Below are 21,346 nucleotides of genomic sequence, written 5' to 3'. Positions count from 1 at the left end.
GAGAGGTGCAAAGGCATGCACAATAAAATTAATTCCTTGTTTGCTGTGTGAATGAAACTAAAGCTGGGCCTTGGTGCAGCAATGGCACACAATGTATTTAACTTTGCTACCTGCTGAAGGGGAAGAAAAGGAAAAACAATATGCATACCTTCCGTATGTATTTCATTACCACTGGACCAGCTATGGAAATCTCATGTAAAGTAGCTTTCTTATCAATTTTTCTTATCAGCATTTGCAAGATAGGACCAGGACAAGATCATACATTAAACATAAAATAGTATATGGTTCAATATGTAATAATATGTGCTTCAAATGGAAGCATGTAGTCAGTTTAAGATTTCCTGTCTTTAGATGCCGGCTGTTTGAAGTGCTTGGGCTTTGCCAGTGCTGTAACAGCCACTGCTTGATGATGCATCCCATGAATGCCTTGGTTAGCATTCGTGTGGGTTGTTGCCTATTTTGAGCCTGTGACTTTTAAGGGACTCAGACCAATTTGTCAATGTGTAGAGTAATGTAAGCTAAGTGTGGACTTGTGTTTATTACATTTTCTTCCACCCCCACCCCAAGCTTTGTAGTGTGAGTAAGGATGTTACACAGTTGTAATACCAGAATAATCACCCCAAAAAAAAAAGAAAAAGAGAGAGACACGACACCATTTTAGTTAGATATATAATTAAATTCTTGTTTTAATTTTTTTAATGACATGTTCAAATCTGTCAGTCACTGCTATAGGTCTGAAATTTCTACATGAATGGGGGGAGAGGGGGTTGGTGAAAGTGGGGTAAACTGATCCTGTGGAGCAGAGGGATTGACTATTGGCACGTTATGTTGTTGTTCCTTGGAGGTGATTGTTTTGATGTTTGAAAGGAGTAAATGAAATGCCTGGGAAAGAGGCTTCTCCCCAGCCTCCAGCAATGCATGAATCTTCCCTTCCAGATAAAATGAGATTATAGGTGTTTAGAAGCGTCGGCAGGCGTGGCTCCAGAAAGGTGCAGGAACTAAGGGCAGCTCTTTCGGGGCAGGTGTGCCTGTTTTTCTGAGCCGGGCCCCACCGTTCACCTGTTGACAAGGTGGCCGCGCTGGCGGGTTCACCTGTGCGAGCGCATCCCTTCCGCCGTTCGGCCGGGCGGGGACGGGACCCCGCGCCCCGGCGAGGGCGGCTCTCCCGCGGGCGGCAGCGGGCGCTTTCCCCCTCTGCCGCCAGGCGTTCTGTGCGTGCCCTCGCCGCGCCGTGCGGCCGGAGCCGCGTCCGTGTGGCGGGCGGGAGGCGCAGGTGGCGGGGCCGCCCCGCGCTGACATCAGCGGCGGGGCCGAGCCCGCTCCGCAGAGCCCGGCGCTGCAGAGCCACGGCGGCGGCGCAGGCCGGGCCCGGCCGAACATGGCAGCGGCCCCCGCGGCCGCCCTTGCGTGAGCGATGCCGCGGCCCTCCTGAGCCGGCAGGCGGGCCTCGCCTTCGTCACGTCCATGGATGTCTCTTCGGATCCGTATCTGCCCTACGATGGAGGGGGAGGAGACGGCATTCCGCTCCGGGAGTTGCATAAACGAGGTATGCCGGATTGGCGTTTGGGTTACTTGTTTGCATAGCTGTACGTGCGGGACCGCTGTCCACATTGGAAACAGGGACGTAAAGGCTTGCTAATTATGGCACTGCTTTGTTTCGCCTGCCCGATGCCTTTTGTAGGAGGAAAATTCAGTTCTGCTGGTTCCTGTGTTGTCGGGGATTGTTTTCTCTGCAGGCAGATCAGTCCTGCTTCACATCTCATCGCCCTGTGACTCCATCTTCGATATGTGGCAGGCTTGCCTTTCGCTCTCTCTCGGTTTTTTTGTGTGTGTTTTTTTAATCAATAAAGCTATCTCGTGCAGAAAAAAAACCCCTCCAAAAACTGTATTTGTCTTTGACTATGACCAAATTGGGTAGAGTTATTAAATAGGATATTTACCTACCTTCCACTAACATGAATAGGAACAGTGTTTGTCTGGCTTTGAAGTTTCCGTACCTGGTTTTAGACTTGACCCGTTGTTGCCGTCTTTGATATGCGAAGGGAAAGCTCTGCAATGGCAGTGTGTCAGCTCAGCAAATATTCATGAACTCATAAGGAACTGGTACTTTAGGGTAGGTTCATTACACTGTTGCTTGTAAGGAAGCAGATTAAGAAAAAGCGTTATCGGTGTTCGGGGGAAAAAGTCCTCTTTTGAGCTTACATTTTGTTTCTCACTGCAAATTTAAAGCAGAATACATTGTATAAAGATTTGGTTTTGTCCTGAGAAGTTGCAGTAGGAATAAAAGTTATGCCTTCAGATTCTGAGGATATGTTTTCTTGTTTCGATTGCATGATCACAATGTGGTGCTTAAAACAATAAATGTAGTGAATTCGTAGTTTTGTTTAAATTGGCCTGTCTAAAATTAGAACGTTATCAACATTTATAGCTGCTAGAGAAGGCATTAGAGAGGAGGTAGGCTGAGAACAAAGATACGATTTACATAAAATGATTCTTTTTCTCGATGTAATTTATTGGTTTGCATGTCCTTGCAAACTCTTATTTCTATAAATAAATTAACTCATAATTTATTTTCATCTAATATTTTATCTGTATTTTAATAGTTTACATAGAAGGTTATTTGTTGTCTTTTTACGATTCTTAGAATGTTTTTCAGCATATTTTAAGAATATCAACAAGTTCCAATACAGTTTATTTTAGATAGGCAAATTTTACACTACCCAGGTCATTATAATATAGCAAGTGCTAGATAGTTCTCTAAGTCAGATTTTAGAACCACTTCTGAGAAACTGAGGCAGGTATTTTCTTAGAAGATTTGCAAAATGCAAATTTGGGATCTTATCAAGGCTGAATACCTGCAGGGAAAGTGCAAAGAAGGTGGAGACAGGCACTTCTCAGTGGTGCCCAGTGACAGGACCAGAGGCAATGGACACAGACTGAGCATGGGAGGTGCCCTCTGAACATCAGGAAGCAGTTTTTTTACTTCGAGGTTGACGGAGCACTGTAACAGCTCACTCAGAGAGATTGTGAAATCTTCCTCAGAGATACACAAAAGCTGTGTGGACATGGTCCTGGGAGAACAGCTGTAGGTGGCCCTGCTTGAGCAGGGGTTTTCTACAAGATAACCTCCAGAGATCCCTTCCAACCTCAACTGTGCTGTGAGTTTCGATTTGTAGATAGATTTAAATACGAGAACTGCAAAACAGCCCTAACATGACACTTTGAGACTGCAGTTACAGTTAGACGTTGAAATGCGATCCACTGTATATTCCTGGAAATTAACAGGTTTTAGTTGATTTTTACAATACAAAAAGATATTTGCAGTGCAGAGTGGTGTATGGCACCCTGGAGTACTGCTGTTAAACATAATGTTTGCAAATACTGTAATGAAAACAGTGGAGGATTCAGCTAGGTAGTTCCATTGTGGTGACACTGCTGGGGACCAGCAATACAATTCCCAGTTGTGACTTGTCATTTTTACAGTTTCACTGAATTCTTTTAGGGCTTGTGCTTCCCATATTCTAATACTGTATTTCAAAACAAATGTTAGTGGTGCTTCTTGGACTTGCTATAGTAAGTTTAGATTGAAAAAAACCCCAACAACCAACAACAAAATCTGAATAGTGTCACCATAATCTGGAAGTCTGAATTTCGCAAGTGCATATGTCTCATAAGAAGATGCCTCCAGACCCGTTTGTTCCATAGACGTAACCAAAATTTGTATTTCCTGCTGGCTTACAATGCCACAGTAGTCTGTTACTGTGATTCAGCTATTAAAATAAAGCTTAAAATGCTAGCAGACAAAGCCAGAACTTGAAAGTAAATTCTTGACAGTATTTTGTGCACTACCAAGATTTTTATTTTCCTCTTATGTAGATTTCAGGGCACTGTAATAACAAGCTCAGAGAACATGGGTAAAGATATTCTGAGAAAGCAGACTTAATTGTTAAAGGCAGGGAGATTTTTTGCCTTATTCACATAGTGAAAACTCTTATGTCCTGCAGAGTAGCGTTCACATCATGCAAAATTGTTTTGTAACATCAAAGCATTTGTTGCACTAGTTGACTGCAGTGGCTCTCTCAAAGTAGCTGTACCTCAGCAATTATGAAATGGCTGTTTAAATCATCAGGGGCCTTTGAGGTTTAATTAACGGCCTTCACTAATGTTCAGTGAGATGAAATACAAACTATTATAATACATTATTATTAAAGGCCTGATCCGTTAGCTTGCATTAAGAAGATTTTTTTTCAGTGCAAATACACTGTGAAACATCAAATGGAAAGATTTAAAAATATGTATTTGTTAATTGTGTTTATCTTTTATGTTGATTACTCATTATTATCTCTTTAAAAAAAAAAAAAAAACAACAAAAATTAAACAGATATTATTGCATACTTCATGCCAGGAGTTCCTTTGACTTGTGCAGTCCTAAGACTTCTTTTTATGTCATACTAAATGCATCATTCCAGACCTCCTTATCCTCCCTGACACACTGAAATAAAACTTCAGGAGCACAGTTCACTTCTGCTCTCTTCTCTACTAAGTAAAAGAGTTAAAAATACTACTTCTCAGGAAGGGTTTAAAAGTTCTGATTTAGGATTGCATATATCCCAAGTGACTGACATGTACATTTTTGTAGGAATTTTTCATATAACAAACCATATACTGGAACATATGTCGTGTAAATAAATTACTTGTGTTGCCCGTGGATTTATTTTTGTATCATATTTACTACCTTGATCCTTTTGAAAGTTCAGAATGATCAGTATCTTGCTTGTCTTCCAGCTATTCACATACATGCTCACACTCTTTGATACCCTCCCCCCTGCCCCTCTTTTTTAAATTCCTAAATAAGAATTCATTTTACCACACTTCAAAAATTTGAAATCTGAGCAATAGCACTACATGTATAGTGGTCAGGCTACCAGATCAAGGAAGACTTGGTCTTCAGTAGGCACAAGTGTTGTTGACTCCCAGTTATTTGCTACAAATGCATAAACACATCTTAGATTTAAGAAATTGGAAGTCCTCAAGCAAAATTAATGAAATTTTGTTTCATTAGTAGTCTGTGATTGAGTCAGTAGCCAGGACATGTGAAAATTACATAGATAAAGAACATGCCAGATTTACTGATGACTTAGTTTTAGTAAACCTAATTTTTTTTGGGAGACAAAATGAGTCACAATTTCATTTATTGTGCACTAGTCATGAAAGTGCAACTTCTCTTGCTTAGGCAATACTAATAGAAACATTGGAGAAACCTCTCAGCCACCTGCAGCCTCACCTGTTACGGTAAGATGTGGGATAGAGAATATTTAATGATATCTTAGGAAGACTTTCTGTCAGATGCATACTGAGCCAGTTCAGATCTTCTTAAGTGATAAAAGTTATACTTTGGGATTTTAGGGCATTTCTGCTTAAGGGCCTTTTATGTTTGAGAATTTGTAATAAATCAAGAGTCATTACCATTGTGACCTTTGAAGTAAATAGGTGTGAAAGTTATGTACACATGCTCAGAGCTAGAGCTTGACTCTGAAATTTTATTAGTAGCAGAGGGAGAGTTAAAAAATTAATTTCTAGATTAATTGCATGTTCACAACAGAAAAGGTGATCAAGATTATTATCATTCTCTAACTTGGAGAAACTCAGCATAATTATGGCACTGAATTTCTGCTGTGCTTTGTTTTAAGGTTCCTAGTATAAAAGAGGGATAAGGATTTTCAATTATGAGTTTAGCATATTTGCCTTTGATGATTAAAATAAAGTACCATCAGATGTAACTACAGTTCATTTAGGTAGTTGCAGGTTATCTGTCTGCATGTGCTGTATAACTGGCAAGGTTCTCTATTAAGCATGTTTCTCAATTTTGGAAATAATTTTTTAATGTATTTTTATTTGAGATATTAGAAAGCTAATGAACAGACCAAGATTATGCCCTCCTTGGGCCTGAATATGGTCTGATTGGGATAATCATATTAGCAGAATTATTATTTTTGTTGCATCTTGACTTTACCCTCTAAAACAACATATAAATAAGTTGCTCTTAAGTACATGCAGCAGTGGCACTTAGAAATCTAATTATCTAAATTTCTGTTGTTCTGACTCTTATGGCCTTGGTCATTCTTAGATCATAGATGACTTCCCTTTTGCAATGTTTGCTTTATCTAACTTTATATATTTTTATACCTTCTATTTTTCTCATCTCCTCCCTTATTATTCATCCTAAATATAAGTTGTAAATTTAGTAGTGGACGGATCTCAATAACTTTTCACTTGCATATCTGAAGTCCCTATTTATCATAGACATAATTAAATAAACATAGTCCATCTGCCTTTATGACTACAAGAAAAGAAATCCGTAACAATAAACCCTTTTTTTTTTTATTTGCTGCATCATAGAAACAGAAATGTTTGTTTCACCTAAAGTGAAAAGCCAGCGCTTAGGCTTTTTTTTTTCCTCCCCTTTCCTGTCCATTTGTGGTGGACACAAATCTTCAAAAGCCTAGGTTTAACTCCGAGGTTCTACTATTGAACTTTGATTTGATTCCTTCTTTTTAAAAGATTATTTTTAAACCCAGATCTCTTTGGGGGCAGACAAAATGGAGGGTATTATGCAGTACTTTGATAAATCATTTTATTTCTTTTCCTTGTTCTTCAAAACTTGTTCCAAGTCTTCCTGTTTCCCGTTTATCAGATTTTTTCCAGCCGATTTTTTCCAGTTTGTGTGTATATAGTTGTGTCAATTTTATATGCATTTTGATTGTAATGCAGAGACCAATTTGTGCTTGAAAGCCTTTGATGCAGTTAGAAGAGCTAACTGAAAGAGATGCTGAAAATTCTTAGTTGCACACAAAGTGGAATGTATTACTTGATTGCAAAGACTTTAGCATCGTTAATGATCAACAGTAGCAAATAACACTGGCATTGTGTGCTGTACTTCTGATTCTGAAATTTAAAAATTACTTCTAGCCAGGAAAAGGAAATAGTGCTTAATGACTCTTTTTGAGTGGTTACAGACAAATTTAAATAAACTGATGATCGTTTCTTGAAAGCCTCATATTTTGAGGTCTGAATATGGAGGCAGAAAGAAGCTGAGGCGCTGACATATACCTCGTGTATACAAATCTTCTTTGTTACAAGTGTGTGATCCTTACGGTGTACGTTGCACGCAGGGCGCTTCCCTGCCTCCACTCCCCTTGCCACCTAATACTCAAGGACACACGGGTGAAGCAAAGCCTTGGATTAGTTATCTGGCCTCTGGAAAGCTACAGCCCCTGCTGATTTTAACACTCAGCAGATTTGGATGGTCATGTCAGGGGGAGCTTATTCCAGCCTTTACTGTAATCTGACTAACTTCATTTTCACTCACAGAGGTGCATTTATTTTTTTCCCTCCTCCTTTCACGCTGCTGGGAGTAGCCCAGATGAGACATGTTGCACTGCTGTCAGCCGTAGAACAGCAGCTGAGGGGAATGCTGTGTAGGTGTGCATTGTTTAGAAAAAGGGATGGGTGAGCAGCAGCAACTATTCTTGCTGTAAGAGTTAGCAATTACATAGCTTGTAGAGGAATACCTTTGAGAAATTAGGTCCTGTTATTGCTCTGCCACTGAATACAGCACTGACATTGTTTATCTGTTGTTGTTTTCACAACTCTGGAATGTTTCTAAACCTTTGAGAGTTTTGAACTCTGTGAAATAGATGTTACTGTATAGTGTATGGACATTAATATTTATAGTTTTGAGTTGTTTCCAGCAGAAAGTTGTAATTAAAATCTAACAAGACCCCAAGTGTGCACTTATGTATTTCAGGATAACTAGTCTGACAGTTTGTTTCTATGGAAGGGGGTGAACTTGTTGTTCCCCATCTATTCTCTCAGTTCTTGCCCTTCTACTGGCTCTGTTTTTTTCTCCAACAGCACAGAAACTTGATTCCAGTTCCATATAATGGCAGATTTTTTTGTTGTTAGTTTTGTCTGCTTAGTTGGATTAGCATGTTGGCTTGGTTTACCGTGCAGTTGTATCAAGGGTGACAGAGCTGATTGAAGGGTGAGTGGGAGTGTGTGACCAAGAATGGCAGGGAGAAAAAGGGGGAGCAAGATCTACTCTTTGTGTGGCAGCAGTCAATTAGATCAGCTCAGTCTTACTGTGTAGTTTTGACTGGAGAGGTGTGTCTCATTTCTTAAAATGGAATAAGGTAATACAGGCTCAGTTTGAGACAATGGTGTATTTTGTGATGTGCATTCAGAAGATGGATATCACGTGCTATGTAGTATATAGAAGGGGTCTTAAGCTTTATCATAAGATTATGGTCTCTTGTTAACTCTCAGAGCCACCCTCTTGAGGCCTCTTCATGTTTCAGTTCTGTACCTTATTCTCTTGCGAGGGTGTAGCTGTGCGGATTTGTTCTCTAGGTGATAATGGGTAATTCTTCAGATCATCACATGGTGGATTAGCACATAAAAATCTGTCGTGCATCATTTGACTACCCAGGATGGAGCATTTGTCTTAAATCTTGGTGTTTCTCTTCGCATTATTTTTATGAGAAAAAAAGGAGTATTGCCTACAAGGAAAGAGTTGGGGAGGATTGTTAAACAGCTGTGCGCGAATCAGGAGCATCATGTATGTTGCAAAACCCCTTTCTTGTGTGAAATAAATTAACTATAAACTTACCAGATATTTTTCTTTAAAAGCCCCACCTTTCATCAGCTGCATGTTGCCCAGGGTTACTTTCAAATTTGAAAGAAATCTCGTGAGTTGAAAAAAGACGAAGCAGTATGGGATTACTGGTGCAGGAGGTAAGGCAGCCTTTAAAAATACTGTGCGTGGCCTTAAGAATGCTGTGTGTAATCTACATAAATCAGCTTCTGTCATGTTTATCATAGTTCCAACATCAATCAAGATTGAATACTTCTTGTATGAGGCACATCTATAAAATATGAAAGAAGAGATATTCCTTGCCTTAGTGAGGGACAAAAGGCTAGGAGGAATCTGTGATATATAAAGCAGCTTCTGTGAGTATAGCAAAATATTAGTTCTGTAAGTTTTTTTCCTAGTGGTTCCATCAGGAGAAACTAGCTAGGCAAAGCAGGAGGTTGGATCAGTGTTGGGACCCAACAGCCACTGAGTATAACTTCATGTTCAGAGAGAAGTGCAGGAGAGCAATATGGTAAGGACTGTTTATTTTCTGTCAGACATAGTACCTTCTCAAGCAAGTTTTGACTGCATTTTTTACATTCTCATTAAAATTAAAAAAAAAGGAGAAGAAAAAAATCCTTCACTTCTTCAGAAATAAAAGCTTTTTTATGGTGTTGGAATCCACTTACTCTGGTTTCATTTGTGTGGCATTTTTGTTTTTGTTGTACTTCATTCTCATCAGGTGTCCCAAAGTACAGTGTTTTAATGCTAACCTTAATGCTTATTACAGTTTTTCTTTTAACTTTGTGCAATTTTTAAAATTTTTTTTAACAACTTCAGTTGAAGCAGTACTTCAGCAATACCAGAGCTGATTGCTGAGAAAGGATTGTGCTCAAGGCTTGGAATTACATGCATGGAAGGGTAACAAAAGTCAGCTGCCTTTCTAGAATGTAGTTCATTCAAGACTTACGGTGACTGAATCCCCCAGAAGAGTTTCTTTTTTCTGAAGAAGCATGTTGCCTTTTTTGTCTAGAAGCTTACTGCCTAGAAGCTTGCAGCAGCTCACAGCAGTTACATGTTGAGATTTCAGGACAGATAGCACAGCTTCACCAAGGCTCCTGCCTGACCAACCCAGTGGCCTTCTATGACAGTGAAAAAGGGAAGTTACAGATATTGTTTATCTGGACTTCTGTAAAGCCTTTGACATACTCCCCCACAACATCCTTCTTTCTAAACTGGACAGAGATGGATTCAATGAATAGGTTATTAGATGGGTAAGAAATTGCTTGGAGGGTCACATCCAGAGGGTAGTGGTCAATGGCTCAGAGTCTTGATGGAGATAGGTGACAAGTGGTGTCCCTCAGGGGTTGGTATTGAGACTGGTGTTATTTAATATCTTCATTAGTGACACAGATGAAGGGATCGAGTGCACCCTTGGCAAATTTGTAGATGACACCAAGCTGAGCGGTGCAGGTGGCACTCCTGAAGGATAGGATACCATCCAGAGGGACCTGGACAAGCTCCAGAAGTGAGCCCGTGGGAATCTCATGAGGTTTAACAAGACCAAGCACAAGGGGATGTTGGTGGATGAGAAGCTGGATGTGACCCGGCCATGTGCACTTGCAGCCAGGAAAGCCAAACGTGTCCTGGGCTGCATCCAAAGCAGTGTGGCCAGCAGGGAGAGGGAGGGGATCCTTCTCCTCTGTTCCACTCTGCTGAGACCCCACCTGCAGTGCTGCATCCAGTTCTGGGTCCCCAGTGCGGGAAGGACATCGACCTGTTGGAGCAAGTCCAGCAGAGGGACACCAACATGGTCAGAGAGCTGGAGCACGTCTCCTATGAGGAAAGGCTGAGAGGGCTGGGTTTGTTCAGCCTGGAAAAGAGGAGGCTTTGGGATGATCTAATTGCTGCCTTCCAGTGCCTGAAAGGAGCCTACAAGAAAGATGGAGAAAGACTATTTACAAGAGCGTGTAGTGACAGGACAAGGAGGAATGGCTTCAAACTGAGAGTAGTTTTAGATTAGATACTGAAGGAAATTGTTTACTCTGAAGGTGGTGAGGCACTGGAACAGGTTGCCCGATGAAGCTGTAGATGCCCCATCCCTGGAAGTGTTCAGGGCCAGGTTGGATAGGGCTTTGAGTAACCTGTCTAGTGAAAGGTGTCCCTGCCCAAGAACTAGATGATCTTTAAGGTCCCTTCCAATCTAAACTATTCTGTGATTTTGGCTTATTTTTGCAAAGTGTGGAAAGACTGTGTTTCCTTTATAAGCATTCTTTATGAGTTGTACTAAGTCTCTGAGAGGATCAGTATATTACTGTTTCCCTCTCTCTAGTAACACAGGTTAGTGTGGAATAGCAGCTCTGCATGCCACTTTTACCATTAGCTTCCCAGTCTCATAAAGACTTAAGCAAACTCATATGTAACAAAAAGGCTTTACTTTATAGCTCCAGAATGGCTTAGGTGTCTACATATGAGCATCAGAAGTGTTCTCTTACTGTAGCTAGGGGCTGTGCCTATACATCTTGTGTACTAAGTGCTTGTTGTGGTTTTTATGACCAAAATTGCGCTTTGGTGAAAAGCATGTAGCCTGAGACAGTGTCTTGAAACTTGAGGACTGGGGAAGAGGGAGAGGAAGGAAGGGTAAGCAATTTCTGAAGGTTTGCTAAGTGCTACAATTTATCTATGTAATGATGATTTCCTGCCTGATGGTTAGAATGTTGTGATGAAATATTTGTATTCTGGTACGGGTTTTAACAAAACTTACTGCATTTAAAATACATTTAATGGCACTTTGAAACTGGGAGTAAATGGTGAGAATTTGTGTGTTTATACTGATGAGAATCATTATCTTCAGAGCTGGAAGGAGCATCTTGCTGTATGAAGTGCTAGCTAGAGAAGGAAGGGTAGAAAGGGAAGTGAAAGCTTAGAAAAGTGTTGAGTCTTAGTAAAAGTATATTTTTCTAAAATCTCCTTTAGAATAGTTATATACTACATAGATCATAATACTAGCAGGAGAGTGTCATCTCAGACTTCTGTATCTTAGATACAGAGCATCAGATTTTGTAGAGTTGTCCTCTTCATGGTCCCCTGAAAGGATGCTTTTCTACCACACTAACTGCTGCCTGTTTTCTCACTTGGTACAAGATTACAGCTATTCAGTTTCATCAGGCATTCACAGCAGCTCTGTATTCAACAAAACCTCCTCTTCAGCTTCATATCTTGTTCTGTGTCTCTTCCCCATCATACGTAATCACTTATATTCCAGTATTTGGTGTGCCAGCAACTGTCGGCAAAGTAGGAACCTGTCGTAGTTTCAGTGGGATTTTTACTGTGTCTAGACAGTGACCATCCTTTGTAGTCTACTCCAAGTTCTGCTATGGGTCAGGTGCAATTAATGGGGTGCCATCTCTGATAATCCCCTGCAGGGAATTCCAATTCAGCACATTGTGATATGCATAAAATAATCTGTTACTGTTTGCGATACAACTCTCTTGTTTGCCTTCTGTGGCATAGGATTGCATGCACCTTGTAGTTTGATATTGCTTCATAAATAGCAGGGCATAAAACCAACTCCTCCAGAGCAAAGACAAGCTTTTGCCCTACCCTACTCACTTAGGTTCAGGAAACTGTGTGATCGCATTGTAACTTTGTAGGAGATTAATAATTAAGCTGTGGGCGAGGTTAACTTATGTCTCCTGGCTTTGCAAAAGAAGTTGATTTCATGTAAAAATAATGTTTTAATAATGTATTCTATTACTGTCTTAATTTTGAGAGCTGAACTAGTTATTACAGTGTGAATTTTGTTATTATCTCTTCCACAAGATAACCTTGCCCTTTCAGCTAGCCAGACATGTATCTTAGACTTCTAGTTGGAGTAATTGGAAATGGAAAGAGAATTTAATCCCTTATCCTAAAGCAAGATTTTCACAATCACCTCTATTAGTAAATCTGATTTAAATTGTTGTTGTTGTTTTTGTTGTTGTTAGCCTTTTATTAATGGAAGCATAGGTAATGCTTCTTTATGTCTGCCTTAAGAGAGACCAGCAGCTTTGGGAAGAGATTTAGAGGGCTTAGCTATGGGAAATATATGAGGGGGAATTTACTATGGCATAAACTGGGGAAAAAAGTATTAAGCTAAAGATGGCAGCCAGGCCCATGTAAGAAAATGGTATTGGTGTTATAGGGGAGCTGTCTGCTACATTTGCATTGTCTTCTGTACTTTTCTTTTAATCTTTATAGAATTTGTAGTAACAGTTGTTTGTGTATCTTGAAAATTATAGATTGCATTTTATCTTAATGAATTTTGTATTATTTTCTCGTTTTGTCTTTCACCGCTAAGAAAATATCTGAATAAACATTGTGTTATATAGCAGGCATCAACACAACGTCTTAAGCAGTAGATGACTGAGACACAACTTTGGTCCGAGTGTAATGCCAGGTGTCACACTGCTTCTTCTAGATCTTAGAACTCACATTTTTAAAGGGAAAAGGCACATTTTACTTATGTGTAAAGCTAATTATGAATTGTTGTGAGGGCTTGGGCTGGTGAACTCAGCATTTGTAGCATTTGGAAGTTTACAGGTAGGTCCTTTGACAAGCTTTTTGTTTGTTTGCTTTGGTCTTTTGGTTAGTTGTAAATTTCTGCTGACAATACCAAGAAGCTCAATTAAAGAAGCCTGGAATTAAAACCAAACAAGAAAAAAACCCAGCTTAAAAAAACCCCCACCTGTAAACATCCCAGTGTCAATCTAGTGAAATGAGTTCTGGCGTCTGTCTGAACTGATAGAAATCTTGGTCAACTTGGGCCTACATCTTTATGAATAGAGATTACTCTGATGTGCCATATACTGTTGGGCAAATTATTTTGTTCTTAGTCAAACAAGTGAGAACTAAGAAAAAAAGCCAATATATTACAGAGTTTATGACATTTGAAAGCTTAAAAAAAGTAAAACTTTATCATTTTTGAAGATGGAAAAGGAGAGAGAGTGGAGATGGAGAGAGAATGATGGAAAAATTCTCAGTACCCCTCTTGCTCTTCTTACTCTGATCAGTGAATAAATAAATATTTGTGGGGTTATTGCTCTGCAAGCTGTTTGTGAAGAAACTAGCTAGTGATGACAAATTGGCAGAAGATATTTTCTTAATACAATATTTCCAATTTTTCATAACCGAGGACTATTCTGTGACTTACTCATATTTTGGTTTTACTTATTTTTTCAGGTATCTGTTTGGCTTTTTGTTGCTTTTTGTAGCTGGTTTAGATGTGTAGGAGAGATTCGTAGTCAATGGAATGTATATTTAGAATTAACTGGTAACATATGAAGGTACTGTGAACTTTCTAGCTAATCATCCTTGTTTTGTTTTTGTACAAACAGATTTTCCTCCAGTAGTTCATAAACCGAAATAAACTTTTAAGTTAAATGTGTGTCAGAGCTGCTGTTTTTTTCCACTTGCTTCTATTGAAGTTTTTCTGGAGTGTGTACACAAAACCGAACAATAATTTGACTAGTACATTCCTATTTAGCCAATGGAAACACAACGTCACTAATACGCAAATTTCTCTTATAATGACAGTAAAAAGGGGTAGCATGTAACATTGAGAGACCTAATGACAACACAATATGCGTACTAGGGAAAGTGTCTTAATTAGTTGTTCAGAAATTTTTGTGTCATGAGCATAGTTTGAATGCTTCATTTATCACAGAATTAATTCTTTCCTGTGTTTGTCTGCTGCAGGAACTCATTATACAATGACAAATGGAGGAAATATCAACAGTTCAACACATTTACTGGACCTTCTGGATGAGCCGATTCCTGGAGTAGGAACATACGATGACTTCCATACCATTGACTGGGTTCGAGAGAAGTGCAAAGACAGAGAAAGGCATAGACGGGTACTTGAGATAAATAACAGTACTTTTTTGGTTGGATGTTGGAGTTAAGGTCTGGTTTCGTAACACATACAAATATATGCATGTCCTGTAAATTCGTACATAGTTGCATCAGCTAGAACTACTTGAATACTGTTTAAAAAGCAGTGCTTAGTTGATACCTGCAGTCTTGCAGCATTATTATAACTTGGAAAGGAAGCAGTAATTTAATAGATTGGGAATAGGTCCCTGTCACCCAAATACCATTTTTACAGTACTGCATTTTTTGCATGCTAGTATATTTAAGGCTATTTTCCAGTGTAGATATATTTGTAATGGTACAATAGTGGTTTTGGTGGTATTTGTACAGAAAAGTGAAGAGTGATCTATATTGCTTTTATACTGACACAAGTGTGTCTGTGCCACTGCAGCTAAGTGCACAAAGTAAATAAGGATAAAATAGGAAGAGCAACTTTTTCAGTACAATAACTTCAGATGTCATTACTAATAGTTGTCTAGAAGTATTATAGGGTAGTTATCAAATTTTTTGTTTTATTTTACTTTTATGTGTTTTTTAGTCTAAAGGTAAAGATGTTTATATTTGAATCATATGAAATAGCTTATTATTAGTATGCTAACAGTTTAATTGAGGTTCAGAAAATATTTAATCCATAGGAGGGAAATAATGTTACAATTCATGTTTTAGGTGTGTGTCATAGAAAGTATTCATTTATCCTAATAATGCATGTCCTGGATTTTAGTTCTTTAAATTAAACAAATATAAGTTTCTCTGTCAGTTGTTTGATGTCTGAATAATTAAGCTGGTTTATTTATGTAACTATGTGTATCTATGTATGCACTAAATACAAGCAGAACACTTGTGGTTTCAAGAGAGGGTTTATTTGCCTGCAGCTTGCATCATGCAATTTGTATGTCATCCATATTACAGAAATACATACAACTCTCAATGACTTCTCTTTGCAGATTAACAGCAAGAAGAAAGAATCAGCATGGGAGATGATAAAAAGTTTGTATGATGCATGGTCAGGATGGCTGGTAGTCACACTAACTGGTTTGGCATCAGGTAAATGAAAGCACAAAGGATTCTTGTCTTGTATTTGTCAGCAAGTATAGTTACTGTGTTTTTCCTTTGTTCCCCACCAAACCAGCTAAGAGCTGGTTCAGTCTACTACGATAATTCCATAAGGGAAGAAAAAACTTGACTATCTTGATTTACAGCCTTCAACATTTCGAGGTGAGGGTTTTACTGATCAAATGGCAACCAAAATCCTCACTGAATTTAGAGAGTTTCTCAAACATTTTTGAACTTCCACCTACTAAACTATCAATGTTCTTTAATCCTGTGATTGAGATTTTTGTTTTCCCTTTCTGAAAAATTTTGGTTTTTACCTGTAGGATTTCTTGTGAAAGTGTTGATTGTAAAAGTATCTCTGGTGTATGTGTAGTTTTGGTAAGCACACTTTCTTTTAAAACATGTGCTTATGCATGAGTGAAGTCTAGCTATATGTTTATGTCATACCTTGACAGAGGTTTTTCCACAGAAAACATTGACTTTAACAGGTAGACTTTGTTGACCTATACTTCAATTCTCTCTTTCCTTCTTAATGTATTTTAGAATGAATTTTACAGCTGTGGTGGGTGTCAAACCACCAGAACAACTAAAACCATCCAATAGTTTGTGGCCCCACTGTAAGGCAGTGCTGCTGCTTTTTCTGTCAGTATAGCTCGAAGGGACCAAAATCTGTGGGAAGGAAAGGTCACAAACTTTGTGTCAAGCTTTTTAAAAAAAAGTATTTCAAACAGACATTTTAGATTAAATGTTAGGAAAATTAGTTGTAGAGTAAGGCTATGCCTATTAAAAAGCATGGGTAGCAGTATAACTACTGCTTAAGTATATACATAATCACTTTCACAAATCACATATAAATTAATATATATGCAAAGTTTGTAGCATGTTTATATACTTCTGGATGCACAAACCAGGACTGTATAATTACTTGAAATTGTTTCTGATAATTTCAGTGGGAACATGCAGTGTAGTGTTTTCAATCCCCTAAGCTGCTGTTTATTAAAATTCCTTTATTGTGTTTCTGAGCAACAAAGTGAGCAAATTCGGGTCTTGAACCTTGGTAGGTTTTTCAGTTTCAGATGCCTTCTGTTGTATGTCTGGTGGATCTTAAATGGTACAACCTTGATTTCAGTCACAAGGAGATCTTACATGTTTTAATAGTTTGGTTGAAATTTTGTTCTGCTGAAACACTGCTTTTGACTTGCCAACTCATGGACTAAAATCTTTTTCCACGTTTTAGACAGGTGAAACCCATCTCTCTCTAGCAGGCTTGGTGCCATGTAAACTGCTCCATCACAAAAAAGTAACAGTTCTCTTTCTACTCTTAATTCCTTGGTTTCAGTGGACTGTTGGAGAACTGTGGCATAGGGAAAAAAACAAAGCAAGAAAAAAATCTCATTTAACTTGGGAAGTATACAAAGTACTCAATTCTTCAGCAAATACTAGTCTTACCATAATGAAAACAGGATATAATCCTCAAAGTCAGTAGTATATTAAATGTCTATTTAACTAAGTTTTCTATAATCACAATTTACATCAGTTAATACAAGCACATTCCTTCATTTTAGCCGTGTGTGTTACTTCTGTTAACCAGAACATTAATACAAAACTGTTTCTACAACAGGGGCATTGGCAGGATTAATTGACATAGCTGCTGACTGGATGACTGACTTAAAGGAAGGCATTTGCCTTAGTGCTTTGTGGTTTAACCATGAACAGTGTTGTTGGGGTTCAAATGAGACCACGTTTGAAGAGAGAGATAAATGTCCGCAGTGGAAAACATGGGCAGAACTAATAATTGGGCAAGCAGAAGTGAGTATTCTTTGATGGTCTTGTTCAACAGCTTGACTGAATAGGGAAAGAAAATAATGGTCTTAAGGTTAGGATTCTAAACATGAATTTGGGTTGTACTGTCTGTGCTGTTTTTCAGCATTTGAATGGATTAATAGATTATAGTGTAATAAATGTGTATATCATGAACTGCAAGGGGCCTTGGAGTATTGCAAATGTAAGGAAGTTATGAGAATATAGAACTCTTAATAATGGGAGAATTTCTATTCTTGATCGTAGCTGTATGTAAATTAAATACATTTATGGTGTTCTCTGATAACTAAGAATACATTTTTTTAAAATAAGGAAGATATATTCAGTATTCACTAGATTTTAGCAGCTAATAGCTATTAAAAATATACCTGTGCTATGTTTATTTTTTATTTTCAAGATGCAGTGTTAGAACACTTTCTACCTTTTATAACCCAGTCTGTGCTAATGTGCAGGTGTCATGACTTTATGCTTTTCCAACAAAACTCTCTCTCGGCAGTAATTATTGTGCCTCAAAATGTGTGTATAAATGTACTTGGAGCAAGAGTACTTCTGGATTATTTTAAGTAGTGATTTTGCTCCTATGTCAAGTCTATTTTCTGACTTTTTGTTTTTTCTTTTAGGGCCCAGGTTCATACATAATGAACTACATAATGTACATTTTCTGGGCATTGAGCTTTGCCTTCTTAGCAGTTTCTCTGGTGAAGGTATTTGCTCCCTATGCCTGTGGCTCAGGGATACCTGAGGTGAGGTCTAACTAAAATATATATATATATGTTATAGGTGTTTCGTGTTAATGTGTAGATTAGTGCTGCCTTACTGGGTCAGGGGGAAGGCAAGAAGGAGTACCCTGTGCCTTTCAAGAAGTATATTAATACAAGCATTCAAATTGAAAACATGTAATTATGCTAATTGTTTCTGAGAAAATGCCCCAAATTCAAAAGAATCTCCCAGGTTAGTCGATTTTGCTTCTGTCAGGACCACTTTTTAAGGAAGCATTTGGATTAGTATACTTCTGAAGAATGATTTCCAAACCTCCCCTAATCTACACCCTCCTTATGGTGATAAGAGAGCAGTGATTCATTGACACAATATGGGTCCTTTGATAGAGCAATCAATCTCTTGTTGCAATGGCTTTAGTTGCTTTGGTAGCACAAAACAATGGACAGTCACAATGTAAAATGTGTAATATCCTCAAAAACTCACTGTTTAAAATTGCTGTCTGCTACTATCCACAGAATGGGAGAGAAAAATCCAAAGTCAAATAAATTTTGGTCAGTCTCACTTCTTCAGTTTTTCTGTAAATATTTTTTTATCTGCTTCTGTTTAAGCCTGGAGTAGTTCTGGGTCATTATTCCAGAAGAAATTTCATCTTAAATTGGTTTCCAAATTTAGCTACCTTTACTTTCTAGACACAGCTGCCCAGTGTTTTGTGTACATCCTGTTTATGGACATGCTGTCCTATGATAACTGTATATTATTTCCTGTATATGGCCATATTTTCCAGGCTAATAATATAGCATTGTTAAGCACAGTAATACCTTTGGCAAGTGGCACATTTTTTTGGTGGAGATACGCTGATCTTTTCCATCTTTATGGGAAGAAATCTACTGTTGATTTTTGTGTAGTGATGGTAAAACATGAAGAGAAAACAGGTGTTATTGGTGCAAATGGGATATTGCTACAATAGAAGACCTTGAGTATGGTTTTTGCAGATTTATTTTTCCTTCAGAAGTTTTCTGCCTTCACTTGATAATTGACATCATAAACTAATGAATCCAGTCTTAGAAGTTGCTGAAGATTAATTTTCTACTAAATGTAATTGATAATGTAGTTGTATGTTACTGTCCAGTGTTTCAGTGTAAGTTGCAAGTGGAAAGCTTCTGGCAAACAGACTCAGTGTAGCAATATGAATGATACATGTTTTAAAGTGTGATGAAGTTAGAATTTGAAAAGGCTAGCTTTGAAGTTCTGCAGCAAAAATTAAGGAATGATTTATTTTCTGAAAATTGAAAAATGCAGTAACAGATACAGCTTTTTATTTCTTCCAGATAAAAACCATTTTGAGCGGCTTCATCATCAGAGGATACTTGGGGAAGTGGACTTTGATGATAAAAACAATTACTTTAGTCTTGGCTGTTGCATCAGGTTTGAGTTTAGGAAAAGAAGGTCCTTTGGTACATGTTGCCTGCTGCTGTGGGAATATTTTTTCCTACCTCTTTCCAAAATACAGTACAAATGAAGCTAAAAAAAGAGAGGTAAGTTCTTGAAAAAGCATTTGCGTAATGCATTGAATATCAGTGCATTTACATTGATTTGTTTAAAAGATGGTATTTGTTCTCTTGGACGATTTTTAGTGATTATCACTAGTTATTTATTATGTTAAAAACAATGTATTATCCCAAGCATTCTCACAGGTAAATAATTTCCATGGCAGAGTCAGTTTGTATTTCTTCCACTTCGGAGACCATTTGATTTTATTTAAATTCTTTCTGTGCTTGTGTCTACATTTTGGTAATTGATGAGTGTCTTCAGTTGTGAGGACAGCAGAGTGCTCTGAACCCGTGAACAAAGCATTCCTGGTGACAACAGTGTTTCGTGCCCTGTTTCAGTTCAATGTTGTTAATGAGAGTGTGGTGGGTTAGACTTGGTACTGGCCAAGCGGTTCTCTTGCCCCTCTGTGTTAGCAGGACAGCAGGAGAGAGTAAGATGAAAAGCTTAGAGGTCAAGATAAGGACTGGGAGATTCCACACCAATTACCATTACAGGCCAAACAGACTAGACTTGAGGGAAGTTACTTGGCTGCCAGTAGTAGAGTAGGGAGAAATAAAAACGAAACGGAATATATCTTGCCCCCATTGTCCCTTCTTGAAAGGCTCAGCTTCCTTCCTAACTCTTTTATCCCAAAGTGGCACAAGGGGATACTTTGTCTCTGCTGCTCCTTCCTCTTGATACTCTTTTTCTGCTCCATTGTGGGGCCCCATCCATGGGAGACAGTCCTTTCCGCAGGGTACAGCCACTCAGGACTGTCCCAGCCTAGATCACCTGCAGGCTGCAGTGCTTGCAAGAAACCTGCTCCTGCTTGGGCTCTTTTTCACAGGCCATGACTCTTGCCAGGAGCTTGCTCTGCCATGGTCCTCCATGGGATGCAGGGAAACAACCTGTGTCACCATGGGCTTGGCCACGGGCTGCAGGGCGATCTCTGCTCTAGCCTCCTTCTCTCCAAACTAGTTCTCAACACTCTTTTCATCCCTGTCACCAGTTTTGTTTCCCTTGTCTGGATGCAACCAAGGAGTTTGTTCTTTGATTCTTGACATGTGGGGCCCAGAACTGCACAGAGCACTGAGGGTGAGGACCCCAAGGCCAAATGCAGCAGGACAGTCACCTCTGTTCGTTGTCTGGTTGTGCTGTGCCTGATGCACCCCAGGATGGGGTTTTGCCCTCTGGGTTCCAGGGCACACCCTGCTGACTCACACTGAGCTGCTGCCAACCAGCACCCCCAGATCCCTCTTGGCAGGGCTGCTCTCCAGCCACTCCTCTCCCAGTTTAGACTTGAGCCTGGTGTTACTTCATCCTAGTTGGGCAGCATTTTGACTCATTAGATTTTATCCCATTAATCATTGCCCAGGGCCTCAACCTATCTAGATTCTTCTTTAAGGCCTCCTATCCCTCAAGAGAGTCAACAGAGCGTCCCAATTTGGTATCATCAGCAAATTTGCTCACGGTGCATTCAATTCCTACATTCAGGTCATTGATAAATATATTGAACAAACTGACAGCTGGTGAGCAGTCACCTGCCAGATGTAGCCCTATTCACTACAGCTCTTTGAGTCCTAACATTCAGTTGATTCTTCACTCTGCACACCGTGAACCTGCTCATCCCACAGTTAGCCATCTTGTCCAGAGGAGCAGTATCAAAAACCTCACAAAAAT

At 39.0% G+C, this 21,346-nt stretch overlaps 1 protein-coding gene across 4 annotated transcripts in view; it reads left to right on the top strand.

Moving 5' to 3' along the window:
- CLCN3 (chloride voltage-gated channel 3) overlaps nt 1-21,346 on the top strand; it is a 66,019-nt gene that overhangs the window by 26,892 nt on the left and 17,781 nt on the right. For 2 of the 4 annotated variants that reach the window (XM_032108430.1, XM_032108428.1), the window contains exons 3-7: nt 14,369-14,526; nt 15,487-15,586; nt 17,217-17,404; nt 18,037-18,159; nt 19,465-19,671. In XM_032108430.1, coding sequence (XP_031964321.1) covers nt 14,369-14,526; nt 15,487-15,586; nt 17,217-17,404; nt 18,037-18,159; nt 19,465-19,671 — 776 coding nt within the window. Of the gene's footprint in view, nt 1-1,343; nt 1,547-14,368; nt 14,527-15,486; nt 15,587-17,216; nt 17,405-18,036; nt 18,160-19,464; nt 19,672-21,346 lie in introns of those variants that run through there. The other 2 variants (XM_032108429.1, XM_032108431.1) reach the window with 2 other exon arrangements.

This window comes from Corvus moneduloides, chromosome 5, assembly GCF_009650955.1.
Source record: "Corvus moneduloides isolate bCorMon1 chromosome 5, bCorMon1.pri, whole genome shotgun sequence".
Lineage (NCBI taxonomy): Eukaryota > Metazoa > Chordata > Aves > Passeriformes > Corvidae > Corvus > Corvus moneduloides.
Note: the sequence above shows the minus strand (reverse complement) of the source record. Positions and strands in the feature narration are given on the sequence as shown.